Source organism: Fukomys damarensis, unplaced genomic scaffold (assembly GCF_012274545.1).
Source record: "Fukomys damarensis isolate Sample0158 unplaced genomic scaffold, DMR_v1.0_HiC HiC_scaffold_25, whole genome shotgun sequence".
Taxonomy (NCBI): domain Eukaryota; kingdom Metazoa; phylum Chordata; class Mammalia; order Rodentia; family Bathyergidae; genus Fukomys; species Fukomys damarensis.
In genome coordinates, this window is record NW_022900937.1 from 26,709,406 (window position 1) to 26,722,359 (window position 12,954).

Genomic DNA, 12,954 nt, shown 5'->3' on the forward strand with positions numbered 1-12,954 from the left:
GTAAGGGGAAAAAATGAGAATCAAGACTTGCCATGTAAAGGTACATGATCCCAACAATGAATGTAACTGTACTGTATCCCTAAAATGTACCAATAAACTCAATAAAATTAAAAAAAAAAAGGACTCCATAGAAATCGAGAATAGTGAAAGGTGAGGAGTAATTCCTGTAAACACCTAAGTGACAGACTTGAAAAAGTGTATGACAGAGCAGGAAATGGCTTAGCAGACAGCATCTCACCAGATTCGGAAAGGACATCCCTAGCCATACTGCATTTATACCTGGGGTTGAGCTCTAAGCTTCGTGGTCATGGGTGCCGCCTGCTGGTCACGAGCACACCTGCAGGGAGGTTTATGTCTGGGCTCACACTGAAGTCCTCTCACTGTGTCTTGCACAGTAATACACGGCGGTGTCCTCGGGGGTCACGGAGTTCAGCTGCAGGGAGAACTGGTTCTTGGCTGTGTCAGCAGTGATGGAGATGCGGCCCTCAAAGGCTGGGTTGTAGTATGTGCTACCTGACCAGTACCCCATCCATTGGAGAGCTTTCCCAGGGGGCTGACGGATCCAACTCCAGTAGTAACTACTAGTGACAGAGCCCCCAGTGACAGTGCAGGTGAGGGACAGGGTCTGTCCAGGCTTCACCAGGCCAGGTCCTGACTCCTGAAGTGTTGGATCAGACAGGACACCTGAGGACAAGGAGAGTCACGGTGAGTCTTTCCCATCCCACTCCCAGGCCCCTGTAAACAACTACAGACCCCAGGACCCTCACCCAGAGGAGCAGTCATCAGGCACAGAAGGGTCCAGAGAGTCTTCATGGTGCCTGCAGGATGGAGACCTCCACAACAGCCTGTCTGGTGAGAGGATTTGTTCTGCTAGCTCCTAGCCTCATTTGCATGTGTGTCTGGAGGGCTGCATATAGGGGGCTGAGCCTGGGTGACTGTCAGTGGTTCTGAGACCTGGTACTCAGTATGGGAGCTGCCCAGCCTGGCCCTGGTTATCTGGGATTTGTTTTTTTCTAAGCCATACTCTGCTCTGTGACTTTGCATGGGTCAGTAGTGCATTTGATGACCATGTAAAGAACATGCTGAGGGTTTCGCTTCTATTTTCTATGAGACCATCAGGCTGTGGATGAAATTGTATTATTATTATTATTATTATTATTATTATTATTATTATTATTATTGTTATTTTGTAGTGGGATTGAACTCAGGATCTTGCACTTGCCAGGCAGGTGGGGCACCACTGAGCTACATCCCCAGGCCTGAAATTTTAATTTTTGGGGAGATCCTTCTTGCAGAGAACATGCTGGGTGTCGCTTCTATCCTCTGTGAGACCATCAGGCTGTGGATGAAATTGTATTATTATCATTATTAGTTTTTGTAGTGGGATTGAACTCAGGATCTTGCACTTGCCAATCAGGCGGGGCACCGCTGAGCTATATCCCCAGGCCTGAAATTTTAATTTTTGGGGAGATCCTTCTTGCAGGTGCTGTTGCTGCTGGTGGTGCACAATATACCTTAGCCCACCTGCCTGGGACTTTCAATATCTTTCAGATATGAGTCTTTCAAAATTCACATCCGTTTCTTCTCCAGCTTCTCCATCCCCTTTAGCTGTGATGTGCTGCAGAGAAGTTCTTTACAGACCATGGGAACTGGGGTTTCTAGATGTCTCACTCACCTGTATGTTTTATTATTTCATCTTTTTGAAAGTTTTCAATTATTATTTCAATAAACATAATTTTTATGTGATTTGTCCTAGTTTAAATTTTTTACTAATTACAATTAACCTTAGATTGGTCTTATTTGTATAACTTAGGAGCTGTGGATCTATTTTTCATGTTCTCTTTTTTGTTTTTAGAATGTCTTTCATTAATTGGTATTTACAACTGCCCCGTGTTCTGATTTTAAGACTCTGTCTTCCCATTGGTCACTTTGCTGCCCTTACTTTCAAGAGAATATTTAGTCTCCCAAGTTTCTCCTTGGAGCCCTTTTATGGACTCTAATTCATTGCTATGTTTATAATGTGTGTTCTGAGTCATTTTGCTTAGCTCTTCATCTTATTTAAGTGTCTTTTTTGGACTTGCTGGTGATTTTGTTTAACTGGCCCGGTGTCTTATTGTTTACACCTTCTTTGCCCTCCAGATGCCTTATTGAACTGTTTCATTATCCCCCTAATAGCACATTGAATGATTCATCTTGAGGCTCTTGCTGTTTCCCCTTTAATGCTACCTGGATAATCTTTGGGAGAGCTGGGAGTTCTGGAAAGCATTTTGTTGGACTGTCTTCTTGTGATTCTTTTTGTTTGTTTGCTTATTTTATGTTGAGACCTGTTGGCTCATTGTAGTGAAAAGTTCTGTTTCTAGTGTGGAGAAGTCCAAAGTTAATTTCTAGCTTTCAATGATGTTTCTTGGATGTAGAAAGTACAGGCTTTTGCCTCTGTCCCAGGACCCAACCACCTCCCTTTCAGTGATATGGGAGGCTGTGGCATGTTGTCAAGAAAGCTAATTAATAGCAACAGCTATGTCACCTTGGATATAGTAATACAATCAGTATCAATTATAGCATTAAATGCAAACAAAATATTGACCAACCCAAAGGACCAATAAAGTGCTATCGTTGTCAATTTCAAAAGAGATCTATACTTATAGTCTGAACACTAAGAGAATAAAAATATTGACATACCATTAACCTACAGTAATGGACCTACTAAGTGGACTGACTTTACCTCTACAGAAATTAGAACAGCAATAGTGAATTGTACACTATTATGTAGAAATTCATATAGTTTCATAGTTATACTAGTAATGGTGGAGGTGTGGGGAACCAGAGAATGGTAAAATAAAATTTTGAAAAATTAATGGAATAGGAGGAGGAGGTGAACGTAAGATAGGCTGTCCCATTAAGGAGTGAAAGAATTAATAATGAAACAGAAAATTTTGATAAAAGAAAGGTAAGAGGGAGAAGAAAAAGTTTGAAGGAAACAAGGTAAATGGAAAAAGAGAAACTAAAAAGAGAACAGAATACTGGGAGAAAAAGCCCAAATCCCCAAAAAGACTGATGAAGGAGAAAGAAATTCAAAACAGAAGATGAAAAAAGATTGAATCAAAGAAAAAATGCATATGTTATTAAATTAGTGGTTTCTTTCCGTGATCCTCAGTCTTGGGATCCAGCCAGTGATGGATGCTTTTCTATGCACTGCTTTAGGGCCTCTGTGATTTGAGGTGTCCTCCTGCACAGGAGACCCCTCTGTTCATTCCTCCCAGACCGTGGTCACCATCCGAGCCAAGGAGTGTCCTTCCCCTCATGGTAGATGGGAAACACAAACAGCCTTCTGTTCTCTGCTGGACTCAGGCTGCGAGGCGAGGGTTCGAGTGGGTTGGTGGACTCAGTGTGCACACTGATGCGGCTGGTCCTTCCTTCTCTCCCGGGTGCTGTCCTCGTCCAGGTTCAAGTCAGTTGGTTAGAATCTGACTCTGCTGCCCTGAGCTGTGCTCCCCGAGGGTGGGCTGGGGCTTCTCTGGCATGCGTCCTCTCGTGTGGGGCCTGGCGGCCCTCCCGTGCCGTGGGTCCGCTCTCTATGGGGTGTGGGTGCCTTTGCTCTCTTCTCACACGAGGGTGAGGACCCACTCCAGGTCTTCTCCCTCACACGGGGGAAGGACGCCACTCTTCAGGCACGGTTCTGCTCTCACGTGGGGTGCGGTTCCACTCTGAGTCTATCCCACTGCTCCAAGTATCTTATAATCAGTTCATTATTTTAGCGAATCTTGCCAGGTTCTGCCTGTCACAATCTTTCTTTTCACCAACTGAACTGGGTTAAGTAATCCCCCAAATTTCTCCTGTTGGAAACTTAGTTCTCAAAAAATAGTATTTGGAAATGTAAATACTGGGAGGTGATTGGGTCCGGAGCGCCCCTCCCTGGGTTGGTTAACCCACCAGTGGAGTAAAGGATTAGCAGGTCATTGGAGTGTGGCTCTGTTAAAGAGTGACTCCGTTTTCCTGGCCACTTGCGGTCTCTCCACGTGCTGCCCTCCACTGTGCGTGATGCACTGGGAAGCCCTCTCCACAAGCTGGCGCTGAGCTCTTGGGCATCTGGAGACGTAAGGTAAATGAACCCCTAACCTTCATAAATTACTTGCTCTGCTCGTCCATCCATCTATTCTGTGGCAGCAACAGAAAATGGACTCCGATACCAAGCAAACACTTTGAGTTGGAGAGTTTCCCTCATAATATTGCAAAGGTTGTGGCCCATTCCCGTGCTGCATACTTCAGTGTGCGCAAAAGCGTTTGGAAGTTAAAATTATTATTGATGGCCATGTTCCCCAGAATTATAACTAATTTTTCACTAGTGAATTCTGTCCTAAGCCAGGGTATTGATGAGTTGAGCCTTGATGAGTGTCTGAGGAATGAGAAGTGTAGTGAAAGCTCTTAGGGAGTCTCTCACAATGGGTGCGGCAATGGTGTAGCAAATTGTGAGAAGTGATTTCTGTAAAATCCTAAATGAGAGATTGGAGGGGATGTGGGTGACTGGCCCAGGAGGGGCTTGATGATAGTGAGAGAAGTCACCCCAGTCTCTGAAAGTGGGTCTATAGCCTCTCTTTGTATTTGTCCCTGGGGTGGAGCTCTGTGCTTAGTGGTCACAGGCTCCCCCTGCTGGCCGTAAGCACACCCGCGGGGAGCTTTTTGCCTGGGCTCACACTGATCTCACTGTGAGCCAAGTCCTGCACAGTAATACATGGCTGTGTCCTCGGGGGTCACGGAGTTCAGCTGCAGGGAGAACTGGTTCTTGGCTGTGTCAGCAGTGATGGAGATGCGGTCCTCAAAGGCTGGGTTGTAGTTTGTGCTCCTTAACAAGAAGCTCCCCATCCACTGTAGAGCTTTCCCAGGGGGCTGGCGGATCCAATGCCAGTAGTAACTAGTAGTGACAGAGCCCCCGGTGACAGTGCAGGTGAGGGACAGGGTCTGTCCAGGCTTCACCAGGCCAGGTCCTGAATCCTGAAGTGTCAGATCAGACAGGACACCTGAGGACAAGGGGAGTCATGGTGAGTTTTTCACGTTCCACTCACAGTCCCCTGTGTACAACTAGAGACCCCAGGACCCTCACCCAGAGGAGCAGTCATCAGGCACAGAAGGGTCCAGAGCGTCTTCATGGTGCCTGCAGGATGGAGACCTCCACAACAGCCTGTCTGGTGAGAGGATTTGTTCTGCTAGCTCCTAGCCTCATTTGCATGTGTGTCTGGAGGGGCTGCGTAAAGGAGGTGGAGCCTGGGTGACTGTCACTGGTTCTGAGACCTGGTACTTAGTATGGGAGCTGCCTAGCCTGGCTCTGGTCATCTGGGATTTATTCTTTTCTACGCTGTACTCGGTTCTGTGACTTTGCATGGGTCAGTGGTGCAGTTGATGACCATGTAACGAACATGCTGAGGGTTTCGCTTCTATCCTCTGTGAGACCATCAGGCTGTGGATGAAATTGTATTATTATCATTATTAGTTTTTGTAGTGGGATTGAACTCAGGATCTTGCACTTGCCAATCAGGCGGGGCACCACTGAGCTACATCCCCAGGCCTGAAATTTTAATTTTTGGGGAGATCCTTCTTGCAGGTGCTGTTGCTGCTGGTGGTGCACAATATACCTTAGCCCACCTGCCTGGGACTTTCAATATCTTTCAGATATGAGTCTTTCAAAATTCACATCCGTTTCTTCTCCAGCTTCTCCATCCCCTTTAGCTGTGATGTGCTGCAGAGAAGTTCTTTACAGACCATGGGAACTGGGGTTTCTAGATGTCTCACTCACCTGTATGTTTTATTATTTCATCTTTTTGAAAGTTTTCAATTATTATTTCAATAAACATAATTTTTATGTGATTTGTCCTAGTTTAAATTTTTTACTAATTACAATTAACCTTAGATTGGTCTTATTTGTATAACTTAGGAGCTGTGGATCTATTTTTCATGTTCTCTTTTTTGTTTTTAGAATGTCTTTCATTAATTGGTATTTACAACTGCCCCGTGTTCTGATTTTAAGACTCTGTCTTCCCATTGGTCACTTTGCTGCCCTTACTTTCAAGAGAATATTTAAGCTCCCGAGTTTCTCCTTGGAGCCCTTTTATGGACACTAATTCATGGCTATGTTTATAATGTGTGTTCTGAGTCATTTTGCTTAGCTCTTCATCTTATTTAAGTGTCTCTTTTGGACTTGCTGGTGATTTTGTTTAACTGGCCCAGTGTCTTATTGCTTATGCCTTCTTTGCCCTCCAGATGCCTTATTGAACTGTTTCATTATCCCCCTAATAGCACATTGAATGATTCAGCTTGAGCCTATTGCTGTTTCCTCTTCAATGCTACATGGATAATCTTTGTTAGAGCTGGGAGTTCTGGGAAGCATTTTGTTGGACTGTCTTCTTGTGATTCTTTTTGTTTGTTTGCTTATTTTATGTTGAGACCTGTTGACTTATTGTAGTGAAAAGTTCTGTTTCTAGTGTGAAGTCCAAAGTTAATTTCTAGCTTTCAATGATGTTTCTTGGATGTAGGAAGTACAGGCTTTTGCCTCTATCCCAGGACCCAACCCCCTCCCTTTCAGTGATATGGGAGGCTGTAGCATGTTGTCAAGAAAGCTAATTAATAGCAACAGCTATATCACCTTGGATATAGTAATACAATCAGTATCAATTGTAGCATTAAATGCAGACAAAATATTGACCAACCCAAAGGACCAATAAAGTGCTATAGTTGTCAATGGAAAAGAGATCTATACTTATAGTCTGAACACTAAGAGAATAAAAATATTGACATACCATTAACCTACAGTAATGGACCTACTAAGTGGACTGACTTTACCTCTACAGAAATTAGAACAGCAATAGTGTATTGTACACTATTATGTAGAGATTCATAAAGATTCATAGTTATACTAGTATAACTATGGAAGTGGAGGTGTGGGGAACCAGAGAATGGTAAAATAAAATTTTGAAAAATTAATGTAATAGGAGCAGGAGGTGAACGTAAAATAGGCTGTCCCATTAAGGAGTGAAAGAATTAATAATGAAACAGAAAATTTTGATAAAAGAAAGGTAAGAAGGAAAAGAAAAACTGTTGTAAGGAGACAAGGTAAATGCCAAAAGAGAAACTAAATGAAGAGAAAAAAATCCTAAAAGAAAAAGCCCAAATCCCCAGAAAGACTAATGAAGGAAAAGGAAATTCAAAATGGAAGATGAAAAAGATTACATAAAAATGCATATATTATTGAATGAGTGGTTTCTTTCCATGATCCACAGTCTTAGGATCCATCCAGTGATGCTTTTCTATGCACTGCTTTAGGGCCTCTGTGATTTGAGGTGTCCTCCTGCACAGGAGACCCCTCTGTTCATTCCTCCCAGACCGTGGTCACCATCCGAGCCAAGGAGTGTCCTTCCCCTCATGGTAGATGGGAAACACAAACAGCCCTCTGTTCTCTGCTGGACTCAGGCTGCGAGGCGAGGGTTCGAGTGGGTTGGTGGACTCAGTGTGCACACTGATGCGGCTGGTCCTTCCTTCTCTCCCGGGTGCTGTCCTCGTCCAGGTTCAAGTCAGTTGGTTAGAATCTGACTCTGCTGCCCTGAGCTGTGCTCCCCGAGGGTGGGCTGGGGCTTCTCTGGCATGCGTCCTCTCGTGTGGGGCCTGGCGGCCCTCCCGTGCCGTGGGTCCGCTCTCTATGGGGTGTGGGTGCCTTTGCTCTCTTCTCACACGAGGGTGAGGACCCACTCCAGGTCTTCTCCCTCACACGGGGGAAGGACGCCACTCTTCAGGCACGGTTCTGCTCTCACGTGGGGTGCGGTTCCACTCTGAGTCTATCCCACTGCTCCAAGTATCTTATAATCAGTTCATTATTTTAGCGAATCTTGCCAGGTTCTGCCTGTCACAATCTTTCTTTTCACCAACTGAACTGGGTTAAGTAATCCCCCAAGTTTCTCCTGTTGGAAACTTAGTTCTCAAAAGATAGTATTTGGAAATGTAAATACTGGGAGGTGATTGGGTCCGGAGCGCCCCTCCCTGGGTTGGTTAACCCACCAATGGAGTAAAGGATTAGCAGGTCATTGGAGTGTGGCTCTGTTAAAGAGTGACTCCGTTTTCCTGGCCACTTGCGGTCTCTCCACGTGCTGCCCTCCACTGTGCGTGATGCACTGGGAAGCCCTCTCCACAAGCTGGCGCTGAGCTCTTGGGCATCTGGAGACGTAAGGTAAATGAACCCCTAACCTTCATAAATTACTCGCTGTGCTCGTCCATCCATCTATTCTGTGGCAGCAACAGAAAATGGACTCGGATACCAAGCAAACACCGTGAGTTGGAGAATGTTTCCCTCATAATATAACAAAGGTTGTGGTCCATTCCCATGCTGCATTCTTCAGTGTGGACAAAATTTTTGGAAGTTAAAATTATTATTGATTCACTGTTTCCCTAGAATTATAAATAATTTTACACAAATGAGTTTTTTCCTAAGCCCGAGTTTTGATGAATTGAGCCATTGTGTTTCAGGAATGAGTATTGTAGGGCCAAGGGTTTAGCTCAGTGGTCGTGCTGCTGACTTCCTCGAAAGCACAAGGATCCAAGTTAGATCCCCAGTACCATAAAGAAAAAGAAAAAGATAAAGAATGAGTACTATGTTGATGCCTCTTACGCCGTCTTTTGTAATGGGTGTGCCAAAGGTGTAGCTAATGGTGAGGAGAGATTCTTGTAAAAACCTAACAGAGATTTGAGGGAATTCGGGTGACTGGCCCAGGAATGGCTTGATGATAGTGAGTGTCACCCCAATTTCTGAAAGCTGATCTACAGCCTTACTTTATATTTGTCCCTGGGGTGGAGCTCCGAGCTTCGTGGTCATGGGTGCCCCCTGCTGGTCTTGAGCACACCTGCAGGGAGGTTTATGTCTGAGGTCACACTGAAGTCCTCTCACTGTGTCCCGCACAGTAATACACGGCGGTGTCCTCCGGGGTCACGGAGTTCAGCTGCAGGGAGAACTGGTTCTTGGCTGTGTCAGCAGTGATGGAGATGCGGTCTTTAAAGGCTGGGTTGTACTCTGTGCTTCCTAACTCGAAGTTCCCCATCCACTGTACAGCTTTCCCAGGAGGCTGGCGTATCCAACTCCAGTAGTAACTAGTGATAGAGCCCCCGGTGACAGTGCAGGTGAGGGACAGGGTCTGTCCAGGCTTCACCAGGCCAGGTCCTGACTCCTGCAGTGTCGGATCAGACAGGACACCTGAGGACAAGGGGAGTCATGGTGAGTCTTTCCCGTTCCACTCCCAGTCCCCTGTAACCGTCTAGAGACCCCAGGACCCTCACCCAGAGGAGCAGTCATCAGGCACAGAAGGGTCCACAGCATCTCCATGTTGTCATGCAGGACTGAGACCTCCACCCTGGCCCTGCTTGTGACAGAGATTTCTTCTGCCAGCGCCTCGCGTGATTTGCATGTGTCTCTGGCAGGCAGTATAAGAGCTGAACCAGGATGACACGGGTTCCTGAGACCTGGTACTGCGTGGTGGAGCTGCTGAGCCCAGCGCTGGTGCTATGGGATCCACTCCTAGCTAAGATGTTGTCTGCTATGTGACTTTATTGGGATTGGTGCTGCATTCGATGACCATGTAAAGAAAATGTTATGGTTTCCCTCTTGTCTCCTATCAGCCCCTCATTCTGTGCCTTTGAATTAACTCCTGGAGAAGCCCTTCATTAAAGTAGTGTTCCAGGCAGTGCTGTAGATTCTACCTCGCCCACCTGGCTGGGGCTCTCGTGGTTCATATTCATCAAATACGAGTCTTCGACAGCTCATGTTGACTTCTTCCCCAGTGTTTCTAATTGCAAATGCAGACAGTGCGGTAGCTCTGATACAAGACAGCGACCCCATGCACACCATCATTTTAGCAGCATCTTGGCCACGGACCATTCATGTCTGAGAAGAGTTTGCATCAGAATTTAGGGCCAATGACAGGCAGTGACAGCAAGGCAGAGGGTGTGGGTGCTGTTGCATTTGGGCTGAGGATAGAGAGGCGTTATTGAGGGTGGAGAGGAGAGGCCCACAGCAAGGAGGCAAACTTGATCTCCAGGCAGCCAAGAGGGTGCACTACAGAGAGCCAGGGCAGGAGCAGCCACCGGACAGAGTCTATTCAAATTGAGCAGCGGGTGAACTGGAAATGGTGTCTACTCCTCATAAGTGGGTCTCCAAAGAGGAGGCAAACTTGATCTCCAGGCAGCCAAGAGGGTGCACTACAGAGAGCCCAGGCAGGAGCAGCCACCGGACAGATTCTATTCAAATTGAGCAGCGGGTGAGCTGGAAATGATGTCTACTCCTCATAAGTGGGTCTCCAAGTAAGAGGCGTCATGACGGCCTCAGGGGAAGTCCTGACAACGTGCAGATTTCCTCATCAGGCTCTTCGTGACACATGAGGACACAGCGCCACTGTCAGCACTTCTGGAGGAAGTGTCCACAGCAGCTCTCTAGAGTAAGAGAGTAATAAGGAAATGAAGTGAATAAAAAAAGCATTTAGGGAGAAGAAAGGTCTGGAATAATCTGGCTGTAAGAGTGATCTCAATTCCTTTTTTTTTTTTTTTTTCCTGGTACTGGGGATTGAATTTAGGTCCTTTCACTTGCGAGGCAGGTGGTGGCACCACTGAGCTAAATCCCTGGCTCAAGAGTGGTCTCAATTTTTCAAGGAAGAGCAGAATGTCAGGAAAAAGAAGGTGGATATAAGAACAAATAAGCATTTTTAGATTTACAGAAAACAAAAGCTTGAGTATAAGGAACTATGTAGATATTTCAGAGAGCAGAAAGAAACTTTTGAAAACATAAAATCATTGTAAAGAATACTGTACTCTATGGTTGTGACACATTATATTTATCCACTCACATTTTTCCATTTAGCTTGTTGATACATTTTAGGTATACAGTACAGTTACATTCATCATTGTGATCTTGTACCTTTACATGATGTATCTTGGTTCTTATTTTTCCCTATGTCCCTGCCTTCCCTTCACCCCCTCCTCCCTTCCCTATTTTCAGAGACTTTGTTTCAATTTTTTACTTTTCTCATATTTTTTTCTTTTAACTTCTTACCTTTTCCCCACCAATCCTACTTCCCCTACTCCTTTAGACCATTTCTTCCTATTTTATGTTATCAATTATACATTTTGAACCTTATTTACAGTTTTATTTTATCACACCAGATAAACTATTTGATATTTACACATGTGTGTCCTATTAATTTCACTTAAGAATAAGGCCTCAGTGTGCATCCACTTAGCTACAAATCTCTCTAGTTTCTCATTCTTTATGGCTGAGTAGTGCTCCATTTTATATATATATATGTGTGTGTGTGTGTGTGTGTATATATATATATATGCACATCTTCTTTATCCAGTCTCCAGTTGATGGGCAGTTGGGCTGTTTCCAAGTTTTGGCTATTTCAAATTGTGCTGCTATAAACATGGGTGAGCATATATCGCTGTGGTATGATTCTTCTAATTCTTTTAGGAAGATACCCAGCAGGGGAATAGCTGGGTCCAATGGGAATTCTAAGCCTGGTTATTTGAGGTATCTCCATGTTGATTTCCACAGTGGCTGCACCAGTCTGCACTCCCACCAACAATGGAGAAGCGTTCCTATCTCTCCACAACCGCACCAGCATTTGTTATTTGTTGATTTCTTGGTAGCCGTCATTCTTTCTGGGGTGAGATGGAATCTCAGTGTTGTTTTTATCTGTATCTCTGGGAATGACTAGAGATGTTGAACATATTTTCATATGCTCATTTAATGCTTTTACTGCTTTGAGAAATGTCTGTTCATTTCAGATGCCTGTTTTTGAATCGGATCATTATCTTTGGAGGGTCTGATTCTTTTTTAGTTCTTTATATATTCTAGATAGTAGATCTTTGAGGAACAGCTGGTAAAATTTTTTCCCCACATTGTAGGTTGTCTCTTAGCCATGTTGGTGGTTTTTCTTGCAGTGCAGAAGCTTTTCAAAAAGGTGAAATCCCAATGGTTAATTCTTTGTGCTAGTTCCTGTGCTACTGAGGATTTGTTCATAAAGTCTTTTCCTATGCTGATATCTTCAAGAGTTCTACTGGTCTTCCAGCAGCTTTAGTGCTTCCATTCACACATATTAAATGACATCTTCCTTTGCAGCATAGGGTGGTTATGAATGTAGTAAAAATAATGATCCCATGCCACTGTTTTTCTGATATATATTACTTCTTACTTTATTTTGTGCAGCTTATTTTATTTTAACTAGTACTTAAAATCATGAAGATTGTGCCGAATTTAGGTCTAATGTGATGTTTTTATATATGTATACCTTGTGTTGAATGTAAATCAGGATAAACTTTTATCATTTTTATAATAGAAATACTCAAACTCCTTCTGCTAGGTTTGTGAAATTCACAGTGCAGTACTGTTACCTATAATGGCCCGCATGTGCAAAGCACACCAGAGCTTCTTACTCCTATAGAATGGTCCCTCAGTCCCCCTTCATTAAGCTCTCCTTAAAAAAAAAAATCTGTTGGATAAACACCTACAGAGCTACTTCCCTGGGTTGTGCTTTATGATGAGGTCTGGTTTTCAGAAGCTGTCACTATTCGTTCTGTGTATTTTTGCCTTCTTGTGCTACCACCATCAAGAAGTGCGAGTTTATACTGCTCCGAAAATTACCAGGTCGGCCATGTTATTGTAGGACTGGATGTATCGGAAAAAGCATCTCGTGGTTCCCTGTTTCATTTGGAGTTCCTAAATGAAAACAATGGGACTTTTGCTTCTTCATGCTTGTTATATGTTTATCTTCTTTAAAAATGGGCCACTCAGTTGTTTTACTTACATTTGGGGGACTGTCGATGGAAAAGTTTGCAATTCTTAGTGGGTTCTTAAGGTGCTGCTGAAACTTGTGTTCTGATTTCACTTTCCAGTGAATATTGTCCACAAATGTCTGACCGCTGAAGCAATGC

The 12,954-nt window shown here is 44.3% G+C and overlaps 3 gene segments (V, D, J or C); all 3 read right to left on the bottom strand.

Annotated features, from left to right (window-relative positions):
- Positions 1–361: 361 nt before the first annotated feature.
- Positions 362–839, bottom strand: LOC104875943. The segment is given in 2 exon segments: positions 362–684; positions 768–839. Coding segments are annotated over 2 exon segments (369 nt in total).
- Positions 840–4,698: 3,859 nt separating this feature from the next.
- LOC104875944 lies at positions 4,699–5,158 on the bottom strand. The segment is given in 2 exon segments: positions 4,699–5,015; positions 5,099–5,158. Coding segments are annotated over 2 exon segments (363 nt in total).
- A 3,745-nt stretch (positions 5,159–8,903) lies between these two features.
- LOC104875945 lies at positions 8,904–9,371 on the bottom strand. The segment is given in 2 exon segments: positions 8,904–9,226; positions 9,310–9,371. Coding segments are annotated over 2 exon segments (369 nt in total).
- Positions 9,372–12,954: the final 3,583 nt, after the last annotated feature.